General features: G+C 43.7%; 1 protein-coding gene across 11 annotated transcripts in view; it reads left to right on the top strand.

The window, feature by feature from the left end:
- Window positions 1-25,686, top strand: part of NEBL (nebulette) — a 341,590-nt gene that overhangs the window by 261,340 nt on the left and 54,564 nt on the right. For 9 of the 11 annotated variants that reach the window (XM_037837685.1, XM_037837684.1, XM_037837680.1 and 6 more), the window contains 8 exons: window positions 2,284-2,385; window positions 3,361-3,462; window positions 10,664-10,777; window positions 12,356-12,460; window positions 15,775-15,879; window positions 17,946-18,053; window positions 22,324-22,434; window positions 25,055-25,165. The exons of 1 other annotated variant lie outside the window; for it this stretch is intronic. In XM_037837685.1, coding sequence (XP_037693613.1) covers window positions 2,284-2,385; window positions 3,361-3,462; window positions 10,664-10,777; window positions 12,356-12,460; window positions 15,775-15,879; window positions 17,946-18,053; window positions 22,324-22,434; window positions 25,055-25,165 — 858 coding nt within the window. The remainder of the gene's footprint in view (window positions 1-2,283; window positions 2,386-3,360; window positions 3,463-10,663; window positions 10,778-12,355; window positions 12,461-15,774; window positions 15,880-17,945; window positions 18,054-22,323; window positions 22,435-25,054; window positions 25,166-25,686) is intronic. One more of the 11 variants, XM_037837688.1, reaches the window with a different exon arrangement.

The raw sequence follows: 25,686 nt of genomic DNA, 5'->3' as shown, positions 1-25,686 counted from the left end.
TCTTACTACTACTATTTCTACTCCGAATATCTGGGGTTCTCTATGCCACCCTCTGAGGACACTCTAGGGAGTGAAACATTAAATACAACGAGGTAAAATCAGTCGCTGACCCTCAGGCTTCTACCTGTCCTGGACTGATGGGTTTTTAGGGATCCGTCAAAAATCAAGGAACTTTTAGGATCTTTGACCTCCCACCGACACGCCTCCTTCTACTGGGCCCTGCAGGCTGCGGGACGGGGTGGGGGAACACGTGTGACCCACACCGGGCGGCCTGTTACTGAGATGCCCTTGCAGATGGTGGAAACCGGGAGCTGCCCCCCGTGTGAGCCCCTTTCCCGCGATCGTCCCCGAGCTGGGCTCTTCCAGAAGGCCTGGCCAGAGTCCAGGCCTGGCGCCTTCTCCCGGGAGGCCGCGTGGGGTCCTCTGGTTTGAATTTGCAGCTCTTGTCAATCTTCACATTTGTTTTGAGTCCCGGATGCGGGCCTCTAATTTGCGATTTCCACGGCTGACGGGCCCCCTTGCAGCCGAGCCGCCTTGCAACTCACGCGCTCCCCGCGCTGTCCTTAGGCTGAGCAGCATGGAGTTAGGAAACCCAGGGAAAGCTTCGGTTTCTGAAAGGCGGCGGTTCTTTTCAGAAAGTGAGGGTTTCTATTTCCTCCTCATTCTTTTCTAAACAAAAAGACGTTCTCCCCCGCCACGGTTTTCATAGACTGTAGTAACATAGACACAGTTAGTCTTACGGGTGGGTAATAATTCTGGTTTGTTGTCACCTGAGAGTCAGATTTTGTGTACACAGCTTGTGTTTAACTCGGGGTGGGCTGAGCTCCGTCACCCATTCTTTGGTGATGAGTGTCTTGCTTTTTGAGACTGATGAAATTAGCCTATTTTAAATCCCTAACTATTTAAAATTCACCCCTCCCCCCAAAAAATAACTCAGTTTTCAGCTTCTTCTTATATTTATTTTACTACCTGTGTGCACAAAACCCACCTGAAGTTACTTTAAGGTGAAGCCTCTAAAAATATAAATACTGAAATTGGATGTTCTTACAGATATTCCACTAATTGTGTTTAAGCCATTTGCTTGTTGGACAGATTCATGATTATAAATGTTTAAAAAATAGCCTTGGTGGTGAGACAGATGCAAATTCTTAAAAGAGGAGATAGAAGGATATATAAATGTTTCACTGAAATGAAATAGTGTATAGCATAGGGGACCGATATTATTTTTGAAAGAAATAAAAAAGTGTGTATGTTGTATCTCTGCAAGGTATAAAGGAAAATGAAAAAAGGGAAATATAGTATTATTTAGAACTGTGGTTCATATAGCGGTTAAACAGAGGAGTCATTAAAATGCAGATTCCTGGTCCCCAGCCACAAAAATTCTGTTGCAAAAGATCAGGGACGGACCACAGGAATCTCGGTTTTTAGTAAGTACCCAAGATAATACTATTGTGGAAATGTTGCAGGAGCATCAGAAATGCTAGTTTTCTACAAAATGTAATTGACTATGCGTGTTGTATAGAGGCCCAGCTGTACATTTCTGCGTTCCACTCTTTTCTGCTTCAGAAGAATGAAGACAGGTTTTCAGAATGACCGTTTCCGCATTCTTTGCATTGTGACTTGAAAAGCCTAAAACACAGTGGACAAGTTGGTCTTGATGTGGTGGTTTTATTTGGGGAGGACCGGGTTATGGCGAGGGCACTGACGGTGTGTGATCTGCATATTGGTGCCCTGGCCACGTCCCCTGACATCGGACGGCATTGGGGGGGTCCCGGAGAGAAGGGGGAGGGGCTGTTTGGTGGCCTGCCGGCCTGGGAGTTAGGGGTTACAGAGCTGGCCTCCCTCCCCCGAGGAGGTGATTTATCTGGGGCTCACCTGCCCTCGCTGGGGATCCAGACCAGGTGACTGGCAGGTGGAAGGCACGTGAAGATATCCTGTGTGTGAAGATTCGCACACACCTGGACACAAGGCCGTGCCACAGCATCGTGGGCACAATGTCCTTTAAGCTTGGCCTTGTCCCGAGGGCCTGGCCCCCTGTTTGTCATGTCATGGAAATTCAGTCCAAATGTCATAAGGCTAGTGAGGCACAGGCTCTGCAAAACAGCCGCACCTAAAAACAGACAGACAGACAGACAGACAAAAACCACCCAAGGTCATTGCTCTCTCTAATCTGCGATCATGGCAAGGATGTATGCTTTCACGGACAGTGATGCTGTTTTCAAATAGCAGCTATTTGAAATTACTAATTTCAATTTCTTTTTCATCTTCTCTGCCTCTGATTAGGTTTCTTACAGGAAAGGCACGTGGGGCACCCACACTTACAGCGCGGAGCTCGGCAGACCCGACATCAGGAAGGCCACCCAGGTCTCCAAGGCCATCAGCAATGTAATTTCTCTCTCCTGATCTTGAGCAGAACTGATTTCTTACTTTGTCAGGAGGCAGAGCAGGGCTTTGGTAGTGGAAGGGTTAATTCCGTTAGTGCAGTTAATCAATTAGAGTTAACAGCATCTCGTTTTTTTTCCCCTGGGTTCTCCATTTGGCTGTGTAAATTATTCAGGTAGGTGGGGAGCCGCCCAAACCCAACGCAACACTGGCTGCTGTTAGCGTGCTTTTAGAGAAATGAGTTCTGTTTACTTTTAGAGAAATAAGTTCTGTTTACTTTTAGAGAAATGAGTTCTGTTTACTTTTAGAGAAATGAGTTCTGTTCAGCCTGAGACCGTGCTCTCACATCCCCCCTGACCCTTGGGTGGCCGCCGGCCGTGTCCCCTCTCCCCACCCCGTCCCTGGGAAAGTCTCACGGCCTCGTCTCCGTCTTGTCCTTACTGCTGTGTCTTGTCGTCTCTAGAACACCCTCCTTAATTAACACCACTTCACTCAAACTTACCTAAAACCTGATTAAAAGGAAAAGATTTGACTTGAGTCAAGTAGTGGAATCACACAGGCTAAACTCAACTTTAAAAATCAATAATTATTTTTTCCAAATTCAACTGCATATTAACCAAATATGGGCAGATCGGTTCCCGAGCGTAAACAAAGCTGTGAAAGCTATGTGTCTGTAGATGCCAGCTCTCCGTTTTCTAGACAATTCCTCTAATATGCTTTCCGTTTTTATGCATAATATAAAGATGATGATTGCTGGCGACATAGACCCAGAAGTAGTGATTATTTCACTAAAAAAAGTTGAATTCATTCAAATAACCACATTATAAAATTAATTCCTTCTTTAGTAGTAAGGGCTGAGTTGTAAGGAAATTTTTTTTTATAGGTTGAAGTTCTTTTGTGCTTCGTTTGGGCTAAAGTTGATGTGATTCTTCATTGGGAAATAGAAATGTTCATCATTCCTTTATTTATTCTTTTCAGGCTGAATATAAGAAAGGACAAGGAGAAATGAATAAAGAACCCACTGTGATTGGACGACCAGATTTTGAGCATGCTGTGGAAGCTTCTAGACTTTCCAGTCAAGTAAGGCTGAAGTGATGATGCCAGGATGACTTCATTCAGTGATGCTGTTTCTAGAATCATAGAAAATATTGCATTTTAGACAATATCTTTAATTGTAAAAGAATGTAAAGACAATGTTTCTGAAACCGTTTTCAGATAAGATTATAATTCTAAATTTCAGTGAAGGGGGAAAAGTCTAATTTTAAGCATAAAACAAAGTTTCTTTTTTTCTCCAAGCACAAATCTGCTGCTTTTTAAATGTGTTTAGCCACACTGTCACATTTTCCAGGATTTTCTAGAATTCAACAATTGTCATACCAAATAACTACATCTGTATTGGTCAATAAATCTATATACCTACCTATACACTCAAACGCATATATACTTTACACACATTCTCACACCCCCCACCCACATAAATTTTAACCTAGTCATAAAAGTATCAATTTTCCCAAGTTTCAAATGTTTGAATTTAATCACAACATAAAAATGAGGTGATGTAAATGAAGAGAACTTTGAGATCGTACTGAAAAAAAATTTAAAGATGTGCCACTTCTTTGACTGAGAGTCTGAATAACAAAAAACTTTTCAGTTCTCCCCAAATTAATATATAAATGTCATGGAGTTTCAGCTAGAATCCAATAGGGTTTATTTTATTTTTTTAAAATATGGATAAAATTATCTTAGAGTTTGTGTGGAAAGGAAATGCCTGAAATAGCCTTTAGAAGTCTGAAAATGAAGACCAATGGAAGGGCACTTAAGTTCCCATAACATAATATAAAATCACTGAAATTAAATCAATATGGAATTGGTTGAGTGAGAGATAAAATGATCGGTAGGACAGACTAGGGAATCCTGAAATGGATTCCAATGTATATGGGAATTTCATATGTGAAAAAGTGCTGGTTCATGTCGACGGGAAAAGTTTGGATGATTTAATAGATGGTGCTGACGTACAGGCCACCCATCAGGGCAGAAATAAAATTGGATCCGAATCTTAAACGACACACAGAAATGAATTCCAGATGGATTAAAGACTTGAATGTAAACAGTGAAATGATAAAATAGTCTTAAAAGAAAATCCAGGAGACTATGTATACGATATAGGGATAGCAGAGTTTTTCTAAAGCAAGACGAGAGATTCAGAAACTATAAAAGAATGGTTATGCCGATTTGACTACTAAAAATTAAAAAAAACCTTCTTTTGACGGAAAAAGGTGACCTTTGCAAAATTAACAATAATTATACCAAACAATAATTTTTATACACTTATGGTGTTTTCGACTTTGAAAATACCTGTCCCTCAAGCTGCACAGGTCTTAACTGAATTACATTTAAAACTGGAAATATCTAAATGATAAAAACTACGACGTCTTACTGAAGAACATAAAATAAGATTTTGAACACATGGAAAGGCCATCCTGTGTTCTTGGCTGGGAAACCTCAACATTCCATCTCATATATTCGTTAATTCTTCCAAAATTAATTTTTGAAATTCCATGCATTTTTAATTAGAACCCAACAGGCTTTTCAAATTTTGGATAAAACTGAGTATTTTAATGAATTAATTAGACTTTGTGCCAAAAAGGAAGTATCTTGAGAATAGCTTTTTAAAATATAAAAAGAAAGAGAAGTGGGCTTCAAATACTTGGAAAAATGCTTGTAAGGCATACGAGAAAGCTTTAGTTTCTCAATACCCAGAAGCTCTTTAAAATTGAGAAGACTGAAAGCTTAGTGTTGCTGTGGGCACTGAGGTGGAGCAGGCCATTTGCAGAAGGGCACCTCTGGCCAATGAGCACAAATAAATAGACGCAAATTCTCTCGTAGAAAGGGAAATGCAAATTAAGGCCCAGCAAAATGTCACTGTTCGTGTGGAAGAGACAGGGATCGGTGAGGGTTGTGCAGCTGGAGAGGTTTTGGGTAGGGGGTGGGTTTGAGGAAGGCTGGATTTAGGGATGGAGCACACAATGGGGAAGACCCCAGAGAGGTGGGAGCCTGTCTGACGGAGGAGGCTGGGTGTCTGAGGGCAGAGGCTGGGGTCCAGAGGCTGCCTGATGACGAGGGGTCAGCGTGGCCCTGGGTTCACCAAGCAGAGCAGGCATGACATGTTCTAGGAAAGAGACGGTGGTGGAACAGGAAGTGTGGCTTTTGATGGGTGACACTCGGAGAACCCCCACTGGAGCTGCGTCTGGGAAGGAGTAGACTCAGGATGCGCTGCACCTGTCGTCTGTCCGGAAGCTGCTGGGCTCGAGTGGGACTGAACAACCTGGCAGTCTCGCCCCTGGAGACGAAGTCCTTTGGGGCACCACGGTTGCACCCCCAGAGCTCGGACCCCAGACTTGCTGGCCATGGGGCCAAAAGTGAGGCAGGGAGCGGGTCTCGGCAAGGCCACAGGGAGGACGGCTGGGAGCCATTGCACCTTAGGTGAATCCTTGTGGATGGGTTTGGAGGAGCTTGGACTCGTCAAACCGCTTGGACGCGCAGAGGGGACCCAGCAGGGCCGCGGCTCCGAGCACTGCTCTAGAGTCCAGCTACCTGACCTCTGGCAAATTCTTTCTGGGGCCAAGGATTTCCCAGCAGTCACATGGCAGAAGCTGGTTCTAGGAAGAGGGGTCCTGGGTTGATGGTTAAGAAGTGGGCTCCGGAGCAGGCAACCTGAGACACACGCCTGGTTCTGCTGCTTGCCAGCCACTGACCTGAAGACGCAAGAATGGTTTCCAAGTTACATTTTAAATTGAGGTTCAAATTTAGTAATACATATTGTAGTTAAATTGTAAGGAGTTTAATTGGTTGGGAGAATTTTTCATTCTTCCTTTTTGGTGACTCCCTCTGCCAGCGTCCTCACGCCAAGCATCAGCTTAAACCTCTGATGTACCGGTTTAAATGCCTCGCTCTCCTTTCCTTTATGCTCTGCTCTTATTCTTTTAGTTCTTAGCACAGCTTATAGTAGTCTCATACAGGTGTGTTTATGTGTTTTAAATATTTTCACCAATCACACCGCAAGCTCCATGGTGTCTGGGTGTATAGCTATTTAATCCATCATCATAGAATGGCCCAAATCAGGCCATCAATAAGTATACATTTGATCAAGCAAATTTTCTCTGAATCGTTGTTCAACATTTGGTGCAAAGTCAATAAGACATTCTTTGGTTATGAAAATAAGAGCAGAGATAATATTTTGTGTGTAAAATTTGGTCTTTAAAACATTATTGATTTTATTTTGAATTCTGAATAATAAAATCTGTTTATTCTGTCTTCCTGGAGAGCTTTTAAATCAGTCTCATCTCAAATCAGACGAAATGCATGTCTGTAGATACATGCCATTGTACTGTTTTTAATGTTTTATTTTTGCTGATAATTAAGCTAAGCTTATCAAAATCTCCATTGCTTTGCTGGCCTTTCCCTACCTGCCTGTGGTCACCGTCTTTGGGCCGGACTCTGCTTCTCCTGCCTCTGCTGACTCTTGGTGACTCCCAGGCATGGCTGTGTCATGGTGAAGCCGAGCGCTCGCTGGCAAAAGACCTGAACTAGTGGGTGCACGCCTGAGCTCGGGGCCCGTGGGGCACTGGGCAGTCTCGACGCCACGGGAAGGGTTGGGTGAAGTTATTCCTGGTAGCTCGTCAGCTCCAGAGGCCGAGCTCCCGGAGTCCTGCCGAGGCCGTGCACGTTCTTTAGAAAGCTCTTAGAAGTTTGATCCTATCTGCCTCTCCTGTATTGAGAAAAAGTACATAGAACCTTTGGGTGTGATAGTCACGGTGTAAATAACGTCAGTCATATGGATGGATCGAGTAAACTTTCTTTTGTTTCCAAAATCATTGAGTGTTGCAAATATCTAATTCACCCACACCGCAAGCTCCATGGGGGCTGGTTTTAGTGCTCCATGGGCAGTGTGTGTTAGCATTACTGTAAACCCACCCACCACCCATTTCTCCCTTTCTTGAATGATCTTAAGTTGGAGGGAGACTCAGCTGGGTTGGTCAGCAGCTGTCGTGGAAACGCGTTGCCTCATCGTGCAGGAGCCGTGACGTGTGCTTGGGGAGGTTGTGGCTCAGAGCCCGTGAGGGCGGCGGAAGAGAGGAGAGTTGGGTGCATCTGTGGTGAGCGAGCCGGGAGCCAGACGGTGGCAGTACTGCCTGTGTAGACCACTCGGTTATTTTCTCAGTTCATCTACCTGCCGATTGTACAGAAAGAGATAAGTGAGAAGCATTAGGGCTCTGCGTCTGGAAACATTGTCTATCTAATGCAGTTACTTTGCTTTCTGGCTAATTAATGGAGGAATGCCTTTGTTTTTGTTCCTTGGGCATCTTTCGAATCCAATCAGGTGGAAGTTTAGAGTACGATAAATCACAGCACCTTGGTCATCATTACATTCAATAAAAGCGTATAAATGACAGGCATCCTTTAAATAGTCTCACACGCTGTAGGGATAACCTGGAACCGTGAGCCAATGTTTTTAAATGCACTTTTTAATGTGTATAGCTCGATGCACATAGGTGGGACAGATCTTCAAAAATGAGGTTCACATCAGGGTCTATGATGAGGTTATCGCAGGACGTGCAGGCACATGGATGTTCCCCAGGCCCGAAGGAACCGCCTTGCTCTGGTGTCTGTCCATCCCCTCGCCCTAACGAGACGGCCCCTGCTCCGGAGGCTGGCACGTGCTCACGGTTGGGTTTTCTGGTGGACCCCGCAGACGTGCGCCCGCCTTCCCCGCGCTCACCGTCCAGAAGGGCTGATTCTGCAGATAAGTGCAGTCACGTGTGACGGGCATGAGGGAGCAGGCTGGGGGTGCCGGAGGAGACCCCGACCCCACCGTGGAGGGGTCCCAGCCCCGGTGCCCACCACAAGCAGGAACGCGACACTTGCTCGATGTTTAATGAACAAACGGATGAATGGGTCCCCGCGGTGTGGACTGCTGCCTTCCAGAAACAGGCGTTTTCTTGGAAAGAGCAAATATCAGATTTAACAATAGAATTTTAGCTTTTGGGTGACACCACCCTGCTTGTTGGTCTCTTCCGAGGGTAACTGTGTGGGATTTGCAGGCATACCCATATGGATATATGATCTGTACCCTGAGATCATCCAGCCTGTTCTTACCACTTAGCTAACACATAACTGACGCCCTCGTGGTGCCTCAGGCTGGAGAAAACGGGACGTGAGCCGGCCCTGCACGGAGGGACCGACTCGTGACATGAAATGGTTTTAACCCAGGACTCCCTGCTCTGTGGCCACGGCCGCTGGAGCGTGTCCCTCACTCTGGAGGAGAGGCTGGGAATGGGCCTGGCACGAGAGCCTCCTGTGGGTGTTGAATGAGTCCCCTTCAGGCCCAGGGGAGAAACAAGAAAAACGACACTGGAGTGAGAAGGTGGGAATGGAAAACAGAGCAGCCGCTGTGGGAAACAGTTTGCTGGTTCCTCAGAAAGCTAAACAGAAATCACCGTGTGACCCGGGATCCCACTCCTGGTATATACCCCAGGAACGGCAGGCAGGGACTGGAGCAGGTGTCTGTCCACCCGTGTTCATAGCTTTATTCACAATTGCTGGAAGGTGGAGGCAGCCCAGATGCCCGTGGGTTGATGAATGGATGAACACAGTGAGGTCTGTCCACCAGGGAGTATCATCCAGCTGTGCAAGGAATGAAGTTCTGAGAAACGCGACATGGATGAACCTTGAAGACATTAGGCTGAATGAAATGAGCAGACACAAAAGGACAAATGAGGCATGCTCTCACTTGTATGAAATACCTAGAAATGGCAAATTCATAGAGAAGAACAGTAGATTAGAGGTTACCCAGAAATGGGGAGAAAGTGGGTTTGTTGCTTGGTGGGCCCAGAGCACAAATTTTGGAAAATTTTAAATTAAAAAAAAAATATGGCTGAAAGTGCCCCAGCAGAATGGTGTGCTGTGTGAAGGGTGTGGGATTGTGTGTTTAGGAGGAGCCGGGTACTGGTAAGGAAGTGACGCGATTGGGGTGTACCCCATTTGTGATAGTGCTTCTGACTTCACAACATAAAATAAATAAAACAAAATCAGAGCTCTCCTTGCTTTAGGAAGGCCTCTCCAATTAGTTAGAATAAATGAGGTTCTCCTTGAATTTATAAGGCAGCTTTAATGTCAGAGCTATTTCCGATTGACCCCCCAGGAGAAAGTATCTCCTATAAGCATGTTGACATATATTCCAAATGCTGTGTTCCCACCAAGATTTGCCATAGCTGCCTCCCAGAGGCACAGATATGTGCTTGGTAAGAAGGTGTAGGGGGAGCCCCCAAATTGCTTTTCAGTAAAGTTGGCTGCAAAGCAAGATGTGCAACTAAAGGTGCATTATGAGATGTCATAAGAAAACCCAGTCTTCTAAGAATTGTGATATCGTACAAATATGATAAGAGAACAAAATAGGCTCACCTGCCTTTTGAGGTCAGGGCACTCTCTCCTGGCCACAGGAACCAAAGTGGCTGTGGGGTGTGAGCAGCTGGAGTTTTTGCCTGGAAAGAAGCTGTATTTATATTCCAATTAGTTATTATAACAAGCTTTCACATATTTCTCTACCCACTGGTAAGAACATAGTTCCACAGGGTAAGTTGACAATCTTTTCTTTGATTGCCCCGAGAATACTTAGGAAAAGAGAAAAATAATTCCTAGTGAATATTGAAGATCGTTCTGCTGGTGAAAGCAATGTGGAGTTAGAACGCAGGAAATAAAAAAGAATGTTTAATAGAGCCAGGAAATTGCAGAAAATTTAATCGCTAGAAATGAAGCTTTGAACAAACATGGGATATGGGAAATGATGAGAAAACCCACCATCCCCTTCATTTGGAGTAATTCCCTTAGGAAGACTCATATGCCAGGTTGAAGGGCCTGGGACCCATTTTCTAAATGTGGTAGAGATTTGTGGTCCCGATTTTTTATTGATCATAGTTGATAAGGATACAGAAATGAAAACTGACATTTACAAACCCGATATTTTAGTGTGTAATCCTTGTTAAAAGGATTTGAGGTCATGCCTAATTGCATTTATGATCAGGGTTCGAGTGGAGTTGTTTGCTTTTTGAACTTCTATGCCTAATTAAGCTTTATATGGGGAAAAATACTGGGGATTTAAATGTCGCAACTATTTTGTGTTTACAGTAGTGTTTGCTTGATCTGATTAAAATTCAAATGTGTTACTTTTGAAGGTTAAAGATAAATGTGCTATTTCTTTATCCCGTGTTTCTTTCGATAACAGATTAAATACAAAGAAAAATTTGATAATGAAATGAAGGACAAGAAACATCATTACAATCCCCTTGAGAGTGCTTCTTTTCGGCAAAGTCAGTTCGCCACCACACTAGCGAGTGATGTAAGTTACTTTGTGCCTTGTGGCTTATAAGTCACAAAAAATTATTTTCAGTATCTTTTGATTCTTATTTTCTCCGAATGGGCTTCACTGTAATTAGTGACAGTTAATCATGATCATGTAATTTCCAAGTAATTTGTAATTGCAGACACTGAGGTATATTTTCCTGAAGCTTTTATCGGGGGGAAATGTATTACTGGGATTCACTATTAATAGTTACTGATGATTAATTAGTTGATAAGTAGAAATAGTATTGCTAATAAAGTTACTTTATGTGATCAAGAGTGGAAATGGTTTATAGATTTTGCAGAAGAGGTGTGTGTATTATTGTAATTTACAGTTGCCTCGTGACAAAGCTGCTGAAATTGGCTTTATTGTAAAGTAATGTCTGGTACATAATAGTTTGCCTTAAAGAAATTTCCAGAAATTGTATTTGTACTAGCTTGTGCTTTCTTTTTTTTATCCCCTATATCTATGCTGTGAAACATTCTTCATAAGAGCTGTTTTCATTTTACAAATTTTTAAAATAATCATGTTTTATTTTGCAAGAAACAATGTTTTAAATCCTTGTTAGAATTGGGCAGGGTAGAAACACAGAAATGGGAGAAAAGCGATCACTTTGCTACAGTGAAAGAATAGAGTGTGCATTTTTAAGCACTGGAACTTGAGCTCTTGCCGTGTTAGATCAGTTAAGCCCTCTGCTCCCGCACAGCTTGAGTCTTGCTTTCCTTCATGTGTAGGAGATGGTGGTATTTGTGTCCACTAGCTAACTTTTATTTCCAGCTATTGAAATGGGTGTTGCTGTCCTCTGGGACCACCAGGGATATCAGAATGATTGATTTTTCTGATTTGATTATTTTGGGTAAAAGTGTGAAGGAAATAGTGAGGAGATAATTTGCAGGAAGGAACCTAGTGCTCTGGGCTGAAAGCTTGAGGGTTGCCTGGACATGTACCTGATCCTCTGGTCCGTGTTACGACTTCCGCCTGCTGAGCCTCAGTTTCCTCCTCTGGAAAGCGGGGACACTTACACCTACCTCCTAGGGCTATTGCGGGATTGCAGACTTAATACAACGAAGTATTCAGAAAAGTGTCTGACACACTGAAAGTGCTCAGTATATTTGCTATTATTACAATTTTATTATCATTAATAGATTATTATATTCCTGCGGGCATTGGTAAAAAATGCTCTCTATGGCAATGGGGTGAAAAACACTAAAAGCCCCATGAAGCATAAAATTACCACAAAACAGAAATACTGTAGTATATGCTAAGGAATAAACTTACTGTTCTCTCTATTTTTAGAGACCAATGTTTCTGTGGAAATTACTAGATTCTGTTAACACCACTCTTTCTAAATGTGTAAGCTATAAAAAGGGTGATATGTATTCAACTCTGGAAATAGAAACTTTGTTTTTCACTCCTTCCATAGTAAATGAGCACCCTCTAGTGGCAGCCTGTAAAGCCAGCGTCATTCTACCACTAAGTAGCACTTCATGGGGTGTTTAAAATAGTAACAGCCATCACGCCAAAGCACAGCATCTTCTTCTCCTGCATGGTATTTGTTCCATATTATTTTCATAGGTGAAGTACAAGAAAGACATTGAAAACACGCATGATCCGGTTTCAGGCCTCCCGAATCTGTTGTTTTTAGACCATGCTTTGAAAACCAGCAGGATGCTGAGCGGCGTAAGTGGGCAGTGCCATGGGAAGTGGCTTTGCTGGGAGCTGCTGCTGCTGCCTGTGCGTCTTCCCAGTAACTAACCCCTTAGAGAGCAGTAGTGGCTGCTGCACAGCCCGGACGCTGGCCTCGGGCACAGGGGTGCTCACAGTGCAAACGTCCCTGGTTTCGCTGCTGACACTTGGCGCTCGCATTCTTCCTTCTGTCTTCTCCACTTTCTTCCTCTTGGAGGTGAGGCCTTATGTCAGGGGTCTTCTGTTTTACATGGGCCTGAGCAGAGCGCTTGGTAGGCCTTCAGGAAGTCCGTCTTGGCCTAAATGAACTTTCTCTGAAGATAAATCCTAACAGTGCGTGTTCTACACCCACACTCGGCATCAGTCTCGTGGTGGTTTCCACGTTCTGTCATTGCACCTGGGAGGGTAGGGTGGTTCCTTCACGTCCCGTCTCAGATGTCTGGGACACGGCCCAGGCTGGGGCTCAGCCTGAACGCTCAGCCCCGGGACGTCGATTTAACCATGCAGTGTCCCTGGACCCGACGCCTCGGGCTCTCCTCTTTCATGACCCACTCACCTGTGCTCCCTCATGGCCGGCTCAGGAAACCTGGGGACTGGGACCCGTCATCTTCTGACCTCAGATGGCTCCCGCGCCCATCTTAGTAATCACTCGCTTATTCTCTCTCTGCCCCCCGCTCTCAAGAATAGTTTGTGGGACGTCTGCTTTCTCCAGACACAGGTCATATGGAGAAATACATGTTGGGCAAGGAATGTCCAAAGCAAAAACCTTTTCCTCCCTGAGGCAGTCCCACAGCCATGGATTTAAAAATCTGTCGTCAAAACCTGGTTTCCAAACTCAGTGGTAGACGCTCCCTGGCTTGGATACGTGGACACTTCTCTCCGTCGCTGCAGCCCTCGGTTCCTGACCCCCAGGGCCGTCCTTCTGATGTGTGCTGTGTGTGTCGGTGACCCACGGCCGCAGAGGTCACTCGTGCACTGTCCTTGGCTGTGTGCAGCGCGTCGTTCCTTCCGTTCCTTCCGGGTCGGTGGGCAGGGGCCAGAGTTAGCGCCCAGCGCTGCGTCTCCACACACGCTGCCCCGCAGTTCCCGAACTCACCCCGGCCCCTGTCCACACACCCCTCCTTTCCTCGAACCTCCTGTTTCCATTTCATGTTTTCCTCCTGGCTCACAGGCACACGTCTAAATCCATGGAGTTCTATTCTCCGAGTCTCCTGCTTTCTTCACGTTGGGTCTTTGGTGTCCAGTTTTGTTCATTGAACTGACATTTGCCCTCATCTACTTCTCACCCGTACTTGGGTTAAATTTCCTAGTGACATAGGATTTCAGATATGAATAAGCCAATAAAACATCATGACGGTAATATAAAAGCTTAATAGCTGGAAGAATAGGTAACATTCATAGGTGATATTTCTTTCCAAGAATATTGCTTTTTTTTTAAAATTTTTGAAATGGTGAAAAAAATCAACAGTTTAATATAAATTGTCTCTAATATGTCATCAACAGAGAAAAAACAGCAAAGTCAAAAATCAAACTCATTTTAAATTTCATGTATAAAGTTTAATCTCCTTTCAGGCCCTGCTTTTGTCTAGATTACAGATTATTTTCCCATAGAAAAATTATGGGAGAGAATGTTTAAGACTTGAAAAATGCATTGCTTTGAAATATCTCCTTTTAACGGTGTATAGTAATATATTGGCTCAAATTTATTATATATTAGAATCCCCTTTTAAATTTTAATGTAAAGTATGGCAATTTTGTTGACCTATAGAACCTATAGAAATTTTATTAAAATATTGCAAGAGAAGGCTCAACAGACATTCTACCAATTACTCGCCTGTTTGTTATAAATGGCTATTTTTAAAAGACCTCTAGAGGTGTTTGATTCAAATCATAATTCTTTTTATTTTAACATGTAGTGTGCAGCGTGAACTTAGTCCATTATGAGTCTGTACAGACATAATTAATTAAATCTTTGAGGAAACATTTTTGCCTGGAAAATAGAGGTCTAGTAGCTTTCACTTTCTTTCATAACTTTCCATAAATTAAAATATATATATTGTGTTACTCTGTGTCTCTCCCACTAGGCGGCAATAGAGACTGTTAAATAATAGGGAAAAGTAAGTATTGACCATTTTTTCTGCAGGTCTTGGTTCAAATAGGTCTTTTTTTTTTTTAAAAATAGGAGTTTCTGAAATTCTTTACAACCAGAATAGATAATCAAGTTGCGGACAGTATTTATGTTCCTTTTCTTGGTATCTATCCATTATTCCAGACATGATATCCTAGGTTAGATTATTCTAGATTTTATCTCAGCAACAGAATATGTTCTAGTGTGTTATATTCCATTCATGGTTATTTTGTAAATACAATAAATAATTTTTAATCAAATTATGAAGTCCCTAGGTATGTTGTTATCCTTCAAGTTGATGCTGCTGCTGATGATTTCCAATCAGCGGAGGAGCCAGAGTTTAGAACTTGACCTCTTTGGTCAAGATGTGCTGTGTAAGGGGTCCCTGGACCCTCCTGGGGCAGTTTTCTCCCTCACTCATGCTGGTTAGGGTTTTGGGGGACACGTGCCTCAGCTCCCCGTCACCGGAAAGCGCTGAGCCCCGGCCCTGGGTGGATGGCCTGCTCCCCACGTGGACGGCCGCTCGCGTGGCCTGGCCCTTCCGTCCTCCCCACCCCCCCAGCTGCTGGCCTGTGGTCCAAGCTCTCAGTGGTCTGTAGGCCTGGATAGCAGCCTTATTCCAATTTCTTCACCTTAAAAATCCAACACACTGTGTCTGGATGCCACAGTTTCTCTCTCAGGCCCCTCCTACCCCTTTTAGGAAAGGTCATTGGATTATCCCACACTTTCTCATTTCCCTGGTGACCCCAGCTTCCTCTCGGCTGGGCCTTTATGTAAAATTTTCCTTCCTTGCCTCCAGCTTCTCCTTTCTTCCCTCGTCCCTTCTTGTTTTCCTTCTCCTCCTGCTCTGTGATCGGGCAGGACAAGTTGCCTGTATTTCGCCCCCTCGCCTGTTTCCAGGGGCCCCAGTGCTTGTGGGCGCCTTCCCCGCGTCGGGTGCCCTCCCAGGTGGGGGTGCGATGGCCTCCGCTGCCCCGAGTGCCGGACGCGCCTTCAGTGGCCGCGGGAGCTGCTGCGTCGTGCTTGGCCTCGCTAACCTCGGGAAGCGCATCCGTGGCCGCCGCCGCTCGGTGCCAGCCTGGCAGCCCCTGTGGCTTGTGTTTCCACTTTGTGCTCCTAAGTAGTAAGTGCTGTAATTAGTGTCTGTGATTCTAAACTTATTCTGTGTTCTTTATTTTAGCGAGAATATAAAAAGGTTTTCGAGGAAAACAAAGGAACGTATCATTTTGACATGGACGCTACAGAACACGTGCACCATAAAGGCAACGCTGCGCTCCTGAGCCAGGTAACACTCCTGAGCCAGGTAACCTACACTTCCGAGTCAGGTAACACTGCTGAGCCAGGTAACCTCCGCTCCTGAGCCAGGTAACCTCCGCTCCTGAGCCAGGTAACACTCTGCCCCTGAGCCAGGTAACCTCCACTCCCGAGTCAGGTAACACTCCTGAGCCAAGTAACCTCCGCTCCTGAGCCAGGAACACTCTGCTCCTGAGCCAGGTAACCTCCACTCCTGAGCCAGGTAACCTCCACTCCTGAACCAGATAACCTCCACTCCTGAACCAGGTAACCTCCACTCCTGATCCAGGTAACACTCCGCTCCTGAGCCAGGTAACACTCTGCTCCTGAGCCAGGTAACCTCCACTCCCGAGTCAGGCAGCGCATCCTAGCCACGGCTCCCAGCTCTGCCTCTGCAGCTGAGCACACGGTTGCCGACAGGAGAGCACAGAGAAGGCTAACATTGCTTCCACAGACTTCAGATGCTGTTTTTGTGTATTTATTAGGTGGGTGGGAGCTTGAACCATGTTTCAATGTAAAAGTAGTTCTTAAAATAACAGTTACCTTGCATGGTCAACAACCTACGATACAGGAATTAAATGATAGTCAAGTCGCACAACGATTCAGAATTCTGTCATGTGCTCTTTTGTCATTTTGAGCTGCAAAATTGATTTTTCAGGTGCAAGGTTTACTATGATTTCTCATTTCAATTTTCCATGTAATTAAAAAAGGAAAACAAGCCTATCAGTGTGTTCTAGATTATTGTCCTTTCCAACTATAAAATTCTACTAAACTACTGAAAGAACTTTCAAAAGTTGGATTCTCCGTAGCACACTTTGAAGTTGAAATCTAATTTTTGTAATCCTGAGCTTCAGTAGTTGCAAAGAATGATATTTCCATCATCTGCTAAGATGACATTTTTACATCATCCTTTTAAATGTATTCTGTGGGATCAAACTTCCATAATGATTTGATAACTCACCTTTGTTTATTTTTAAAAATGTACAAATTAGCTATCCTTTAACATTTGGAAATTTACATCTTTTTTCTCTTTGAACCCATATTTTCATTCTACTTTGATCACAGAATAGTACCCTAATATAATTGGTTACATTATTATACGTCAAAATTTTTCACTGATCACTCTACCATACTTCCCTACAACAAAAATATATCTATAGATGGGAATTTAAAAGTTTGTTATAGTTCTGTCACCACAAAGTTCTAAGAATTGAAAAATTTCTTTTGGATTGAGCTATCGTTAAAATTGTTGTTAGTATGCAACTGATCAAATAATTTGAGAAATTATTAAACTTAAGAATTTTAATGAAAATGCTTTTATGAATGAAATGAATTATGATCAAAGCTTCACTGTGAATTTAATTTAAAAAGGTATATTGCTAAAAAGCCAACCACTCTGATGTCTTACACATAATTTCATTTTTGTTGTTAGTAGAGAGGAAATATCATTTTATAAGCTGAAGTAAGATGAGGATTGGTTGTATTTGAAATCAATAATTCATGATATGATACTAGTTTGTGAAACTGAAAGAAATGACATAGGAGCTCTGTCTGTGTGTTTTTCAATATATATGGAAAAATTCAGCAGTCCCAGAAAACATTGTCCTCTCTAGTCTAAAAGCTAGAGAATCACACTCATATTTTCCATTTTGTTCATGATTTAGTAACATTCAAAATTGTCACAGTGATCCCTCCCTCCCTCCCTCCTTTCCTTCTTTCTCCATCCATCTATCCTTCCTTCCTTCCTTCCTTCCATCCTTCCATCCTTCCATCCATCCTTCCATCCTTCCATCCATCCATCCATCCATCCATCCAGCTATTTTATTGAACGCTTTATACAAGGCCAAGAAGTACATTATTTGGTGGTTCTAAACTATTTTTATTTCACGTCAGAAAATTTTATATATTTCCTGTTTGCTTCCTTATTTTGTCATTAACCACAGGGAACCCGGTGATCAACCTAAATGGTCAGAATCATTTGACATATAGTTATTTTACTTTGCTCTATCTGTATAAGGCCTTTTGAGTTCTGTATGTTTTTATATTTTTTCAATGAAGGTTAAATACAAAGAAGAATATGAGAAAAATAAGGGAAAGTTGATGCTTGAATTTGTTGAGACACCATCATATCAAGCTTCCAAGGAGGCCCAAAAGATGCAGAGTGAGGTGGGTCCCTTGCTTTGTTATCATCTGTTTAAAGGAATCAGTAAAGTGATTCAAAATGTTTAGTGGGGCTGGAAGAAAGTGTTGCACTGGGGAAATGCAGGGGATCCGCGTTCTGGACCCAGCACGGCATCCGCCATCTTGTCCAGGTCGTTGGGTTTTCTGACCTCTTGTTTTCCTCATTTGGCAAATATGGACACCAGGCAAGAGGAGATCTTAGGGACCCTCACTGCTCCAATACTCTATAAAATTGATGCTTTCAGGTTGCATTGATGTAAAGCTATGAGGAGTAGACAAAAAATAAAAAGGAAAAGTTGCTTGCCCTAGTTACCTTTTCTGCATTTGGAGAACAGCTTGTAAAGCACAGTACTCATCGTTTACATCCTCTTTGTCGTCTTGCATTGTGTGAGGCTTCTCGATGGACGTCCCCTGGCTTTCCAGGGATGAGGTGATGGTTGTCACGTCCACGGGCATTTACTTCTGGGTTCTCTGGGCGACTGTATAAAGTTGTTAAATGAATTCACACCGAAAGACACAGGGATCAGAAGTCGCTCTGCTTCCTGGAGGCTGGCACCAGCCTTTCGGGCTTGCCCTGTCTTCCCGAGCCCCCCGTCTCCTTCACCTCTGTTGACCTGCTGTCCTCCTCCCTGATCTTCCGTAACAGAAGTATCCATGCTGGGCGCCCTTTCACCTTTCTGGGCCTTTGGTTCCTTGAGATTTTTCTACTCTAATTAGCTCAGGGTCCTCTCCCCTCAAGGCTTGGACCTTATTCTTCCTGTGAGTGTGCTCTGATTCATTGTCCTGGGGTAGACACGCCTGCACTTTACAGTCTGGCCATGAGGTCCTCGTCTCTCAGTACGGACTCCCTGTCCTCCACCGTCCCCTCACTCCCACCAAGCTGGCCCAGGGTCACGAAGACCATGAACTCACTCCCTTCCTCCCTGTGTAAGCCGTGCTTTCCCCCTCACCCGGGCTCCCAGCTCGCCCGCAAGTGGTGTGAAGGGATGTAGCCATGCTGTATGGCTGGTGAAGGGGGGCACTGGGTTTAGGCTCTCCACCCACACCCGCTTCTGGTCCTGGGTCTCTCTTGTGACCCAGCCTTCTCCATGGCCCAGGTTCTCCGTGACCCAGCCCTCTCCATATCCCAGCCTTCTCCGTGACCCAGCCTTCTCCATGACCCGGCCTTCTCCATGACCCAGCCCTCTCCATGGCCCAGGTTCTCCGTGACCCAGCCCTCTCCATATCCCAGCCTTCTCCGTGACCCAGCCTTCTCCATGACCCGGCCTTCTCCATGACCCGGCCTTCTCCATGACCCGGCCTTCTCCATGACCCGGCCTTCTCCATATCCCGGCCTTCTCCATGACCCGGCCTTCTCCATGACCCGGCCCTCTCCATGACCCGGCCTTCTCCATGACCCGGCCTTCTCCATGACCCAGCCCTCTCCATGATCCGGCCTTCTCCATGACCCAGCCTTCTCCATGACCCAGCCCTCTCCATGACCCAGTCTTCTCAGATTGTGGGTCTTCTGCTCTATTCTCCTTGCCTCATTCACAGAGGGAGGCCGTCTCTCCTCTTCTTCTAGTTGAGCCTCTGTGCTGTCCTTCTGAACACCCCCTTCCTTTCCGTGTCTTGGCACTAGCACCCGAACACTGGGTGAGTCTCTGGGGAGTGTGTCTGGAACGCACACCCCAGGCTCTCCTCTGGGGGCTGCTCAGTCGGTCTGGCAGGAGCGACCCAGGAGCAGCAGAGGTGGGTACTCCGACAAGCATACTTCAAGAAACACTAAGATTCCCCAAACTTAAAGTCATAAAAATCACAGCTGTCTGTTTCTTGAGTTGAGGGGCCAAGTAGACTGACGTGCCTTTATTTCCATTACGGATGGACCCTCGAAAGCTGACAGATTCTCCGACAGGAGTGTCCCTGCTGGCCACAGCGGCCGTGCCCGTGTTCTCAGAGCCGAGACCGTCCCTCAGGCCCGTCCTGAAGGCCGGTGGGACCAGCGCTCTGCTTCCCCAATCTGTGTCCACACAAGGCAAAGGGAAAACAAAATGCTGAAAGCTGACAGAGGACCAGCCAAATGAGCTGACTCATCGCTTGTGGTTGGCTGTTTTGCCATCGTGTGTAGACAGCTTGACCACTCCACTGCGGTTGTGCCTTTATCATATGTTGGGGAATTAATTTAAACTGGGAGCCGTGGGGGTCTGAGGCTGAGAATGGCTTTCAAAGTTTGCTATTCTGATTTTTGGTGTTGTCACTAGGGGTGAACTCTCCTTTGCAAAGGGTGAGACGTTTTCATTTTAATCATAGTTATTGGCTACTGTTTTTTTGGGCTCAGCAATTACATTTCTTTCAGCAAGGGCTTGAGGAGGGAGGAGTCTCCCAGTAGAAAGAATCTTTGGACCAAGTTTATACTCTTAAGTGCTAGAAAAAGAAAATATCCACAACTGTCCGCTAGACGAAGTTTGATGTGAAGGATGGCTAAATATAGCACCGAGAAAGTCAGTGGAAAGCACGTCCTCCGTCTTAGCCTCGCTTTTTATTCCTGGGAGGTGGGCTGCTCGTTCCCGGAGGAGGTGGCGGGGAGGTAGGTGGGTTTCCTGAAGAGCAGTGACTGTTTTGTCATCGGCTGTAATTAGTCTTATCTTGCTTCCTTCTAGTGCCGCTGACAGGCTTAATCAGTCTCTTTTAGGACTCTTTCAGTCTAGCTTTGAAGTTTTTTGTCTTCTGTTTCACAGATACAGCTCTTCTAACAAAGAACAGACCGAAGGTTTTTTGTTTTTTTTTTTTTCTAGTTACATACTGGTTGGTTCTAGTCCATAATCAACCTTCCTTAATGATGTGTTTCAGTGAGATAATCTCTTTTTCCCCCAGAGGATAAGGCTTTGTGAAATGGACTGTCTGAAGGGAAACACTGAAGAGTCACCTTTGGCCCGGAAGTACCCTAAATTCTACCTTTTAACCCTGTTGTCCTGCTTAGTTCTCCACAAAGAAGAGGACAACTTCTGATCTGTGTTCTTGGTGTCTTAGTGATTCTTTTAATTCAGAATGTTCCCAGTGAAGCTTCTTTGTTAGTTTTGTTTGATTTCAGTATGTACAGGACACCCACCATGGCTTTCCTAGAAGTGAACATGCAGCTTTTCAGTGAACGCATGGCGTTTGAGTGTACGCATGGTGTCGGAGTGTTTGTACACACAGCGTATGAGTGTACACGTAGTGTTTGAGTGTACACACAGTGCCATGGAGCACAAACGCGGGGAGGGGACCACTCACGTCTCTTTCCCAGACACGAGTTTGGAGAATCTCTTTGTTTCTACATTCACCCGTCTCTGTAGTAAGCGCGTAGTGAGCCTGGAAGTAGCTTCTGATTTTGCGTTCATAATCATCTCATGCAGAATTTATTTATTTTTATCTTTGTAATGCAATTTGAATCAAAGATTTGGCGGGTATAATTTGGGCCCTTGTTTTGTAAATATTTCACACTGATTGATGTTTTCGACATGGAGGCTGTCTTTTTAGTCATAAAGTGTTTAATTTTCACATAAGTAGTTCAAAGACTTGCATGTAGAGAACCATAGCTGAGGGTTGGGGTTCAGAGGGATGGGGTGTGGTGGGGGGTTAGGGCCCCCCCCCGTAGCCACCCCAGCACCCTCCCTTCATTACTTCCTATGAACCGTTACCTGAAGGCCCATGTGTCAGATTCAAGATAAGACTCTCCGCACAGTGCTCCTTGGCTCCTAGCTTCCTCCATAGAAAGCAGACACACAGTCTCAGTGCCAACATCGTTAAAGGAAAATGTCTATACCCCGTGCCCCCATTACATTAGAAGTGGTCTTTCCTGAATTCACACAAGACCAACAGAGAAGGGACTAGGGGCACGTGAAGTTCAATGGTAGCTTGGCTCATGGGGCACCCGAGCCCCCGATTTTCCCCCGGTGGGTGGCTCCCCTCCTTTTTGGGTGAATTGATTGGTGATGCAGTTGGAAAGTAGATTCACTCAGCTCCTGAGGTTCAGCGTCACAGAGCTGGGGGTGCCGAGCAGCCTCGCGTGGATGCCTTCCTAGAAGAAGAATGCTGCTTGTTGACTGCTTTTGTTTGTTAGGATTCTAAAATTTATGAAAACTCAGAATTATTTTCCTGTAGGTAAGAGGTCTCTGGGGTAGCAGAACTACATAAAGAAACATCAGTTTGCTTCTGGGAACTCTTGTTTTAATACCGTTTCAGTAGTTACTAATAGTTCTTAAATTTAAACTTACTGTGTTGTCCTCTTTAACAGAAAATTTACAGAGAGGATTTCGAGAAGGAGCTTAAAGGAAGGCCATCACTGGATTTAGACAAGACTCCAGAATTTTTGCACGTGAAGTATATCACCAACCTTCTGAAAGAGGTAGGAGCTTTCTATTTAGTATTAAATATTGCAAAAGAAAAGTCAAGTAACCCAGAAAATAGTTATTCTTAATAATTCACTCCTAATTCAGTATTCATGATGTCAACCATTTTACTCTTTCCCTTACTTTGACATTTACTAATAAAGTTTTGCATTTTCATTAGAAGCAAGAAAGCATAGTAACATTTCATTTAAAGTCGGGGAAGAAATTACCCAGATTTCTTGAAAAATATGTATTCTGACTTTGTGTTTTGATTGTAGTGCAGTTTTATAAGTAGTCAGTTTTATAGCCTGGCAGCAATTATTTAAAAAAATAGTTTGGATATGTGTGAGGCAAGAGTGATTGTTTCAAGTTTAGGTATTGTAGAAATGCACAGTAGGACCAGCATTTTCTGTGGCTTCTCTGAAGCTTCATCCTGACATTTGATATCAGAAATGAGGTGCTCATGTGTGACGGTCTGGCTAAGTGATACGTTGGTTATAAATGGTTTGTGTGCCAAGTAAGGAAAATAATAATATTCTTAGCAGATACAACAGAGGAGCACATGTCCCATTTTTCATTGTAATTTATTCTCAGCAGGATTTCCCCTCCTACCCCCAAACTTAATGGTACATTTTAGCTCACAATTGAATGATTAAATTTGTTGACTATTAAAGTCCTCGAGTCTAACAATTAAAAACATCATGCTCAAGTCTGTTGGTTTAAAGGTTTTCTTTAAATAGCTGAAAAGTAGCTTGGATCTCTTTCAACTCTGCTTGCATCTTTAAATTAAGGAATATGTTAGGGCGTTTCGTTTAATCAAGACTTTTTGAAGTGGAGAAGCCGTTCTGGAAGGAAATGTCTTGGGCCAGTGAAATAAAGGAGAGCCGGCGGCCTACCCAGAGCTGGTGCCAAGAACTTCTTTAATGAGCAAATGCCAACTGGCCTTTACCTTTTGGCTTTTAGAAATTTGGTGGGATTCACTGTTATGCAGTGGGCTGAAGTAGGCATATAATTTATGAAAACGTTCTCTTGCCACGCTACCTTTTCTCACTCCCAGTTCCTGTGAGATTTTCTGAACACTGAAACGTTGTAGGGATGAGCGGGAGGCAGGAAACCAGTCACATCCCCACTACCCCCAGGGGACCCTTGGGCTCAGGTCCAGTTGAATTTTTTTTTCTATTGATAATAAGATTAGTGGTGACGATTCTTTTTTCTGCTAAATGTGGCCTGACGGTGTAGATGTCACCATCACTGACTTTCTCCTGTTACCATCCTCTATTTAAAAATATGCACTCAGTATGTGAATTTTTTAAAGGGGCATCTTTTCCTCGTCTACATTCAAATGACAACGTGAGATCTATTTTTAGATCCATGAATGACTTTAATAAACATGCCATTGCCTTTTTCTGTAATTCCTCATTTTCAGGTGGGTCTTCTTTTAGACTTCAGATTGGATACACCAGGATAGGAAAAGGCCCAGAGGACTAGAATTTGAAAACCTTTAATTAAGTTATAGAGATGCCTAATTTTAAAAAAATGGATTTTTAGTGAGTTAGGGCAATTGCAACTTCCTTTTCTAAGTGTAAGCGTTTAGCTTTCGTTGACTTTGTATTCTTCACTTTGTGATTGTCACTTTTACGTTGCCATTTGGAGTTCCCAGTGTCATTTTATACTTCATTTCATTTGACTTCCTCAGTTGCCCGTTGACAGTGGTGGAGCAGTGTTTTTATTTTCATTTTGCCAGTGTAGAAATCCAGGCTTCCTTAAAGTTCTCCTGGAGGTCACGTGTCAGAATCAGATCTTTGCGAGTCCTTGGGCTGCAGCTCTTTCCAAAATTCCATGCTGGTCCCAACAGAGCGAGAAGGTTACAGTTAATCCATGACCAGCTGATGCAATTACACTGGCCCAAGAGCAAAGAGCATGAAAGGAGCCCTAGAATTAACTGAAACCTGATTTCTTATCATTAAAGGAAATTTCATCTTTTACCTGAAAGTGAACCTTACTGCAACCAAATAATAAGATATATTTTGTTTTCATAATGCAGCTGGTAAGAAAACAAGCAATTCATTAGCAAAACACCCAGTTATACTTAAGTGTTAGTATAGCACATTTGGGATCTACTTAAAAACGCAATATGAAAAGAGATGAAATTCAAACTACGTCTTGCCAATCTGTAGGAAACTGCTTGGTGTGGAATATATGTCATCGAATAAAAAGGGAACTCCCTTCCCCTGCCTTTGGCCGCATCAGTCCTTTTTATCTTGTAATCTTCCTTCCTTTTTAAACTATGTTCTTTTGGTGATTTGTATTTTATAGACCGTTTTCAAAGATATACTTAAACTAATTAATAGGAAGATGTGTAACAGAGGTCTTCCTCACTATTTAAAGGGAAGACATATTTTTTAAAAATCCGACATGGTACCCAAACATTTGGAGAAAGGGTGAACGGAAAAAGATTGTTAACCTGAGCATGATTAGTGGGAAAACTGAAGTCTCTGGAGGAATTACGGAGCACGGATACCTGGAGGTCGGGTTCATCCTGTTCTGGAAATACTTAAGAAAACATGTAAAATAGCACATCTGTTGAAGTGCTGCCCAGTACATTACATTTTGAACTGTAATATTCTTGTCTTGTAGAAGGAATATAAAAAAGATTTGGAAAATGAGATAAAAGGGAAAGGAATGGAACTAAATTCTGAAGTTCTTGATATTCAAAGAGCGAAACGAGCATCTGAAATGGCTAGTGAGGTGAGTGTATTTATTTAATGACTTAAAATGTATAAATTCTCAGCTCATATCCTTACCTGTAAATCTTTCTCAAAGGCTAGATGTTCCACAGTTTTGATGTGTGGGTGATTTTAAGCAGCTATGACTTAGTAGTCTTTTCCCAATCAGTGAATTAAAAACTAAAAACAAAACAACAAAAGAACTGATGATCACTGTCCCCTCTCTATAGTGTGAGAAAAATGACCAATTCCTCATTTTATAGAAACTCTATACAGTAAAATAATTGAAATTTTGGTAGACAATACCAAAACCAAAATAATTTTATGAGATTTAATTTAACATTTTAGGCTAGTAAAAGGCAGAAGGTTAGAAAAGTGTGCTATTGCGACTTACCAATACCTGCAATTAAAAAGCTGAACATAACCCAGCTGACACCCCAGTCCTTGCTAGGCTATGAATGAATCTCATTGAACCTCTTTGTAAAATGAAAGTGCCTGGTGCTCACTTTGTAGGAACTTTACAAGCAGGAATTAAATGTCTCT

The sequence above is a fragment of the Choloepus didactylus genome, chromosome 5, assembly GCF_015220235.1.
Source record: "Choloepus didactylus isolate mChoDid1 chromosome 5, mChoDid1.pri, whole genome shotgun sequence".
In the NCBI taxonomy this organism is placed as follows: Eukaryota; Metazoa; Chordata; class Mammalia; order Pilosa; family Megalonychidae; genus Choloepus; species Choloepus didactylus.
Note: the sequence above shows the minus strand (reverse complement) of the source record. Positions and strands in the feature narration are given on the sequence as shown.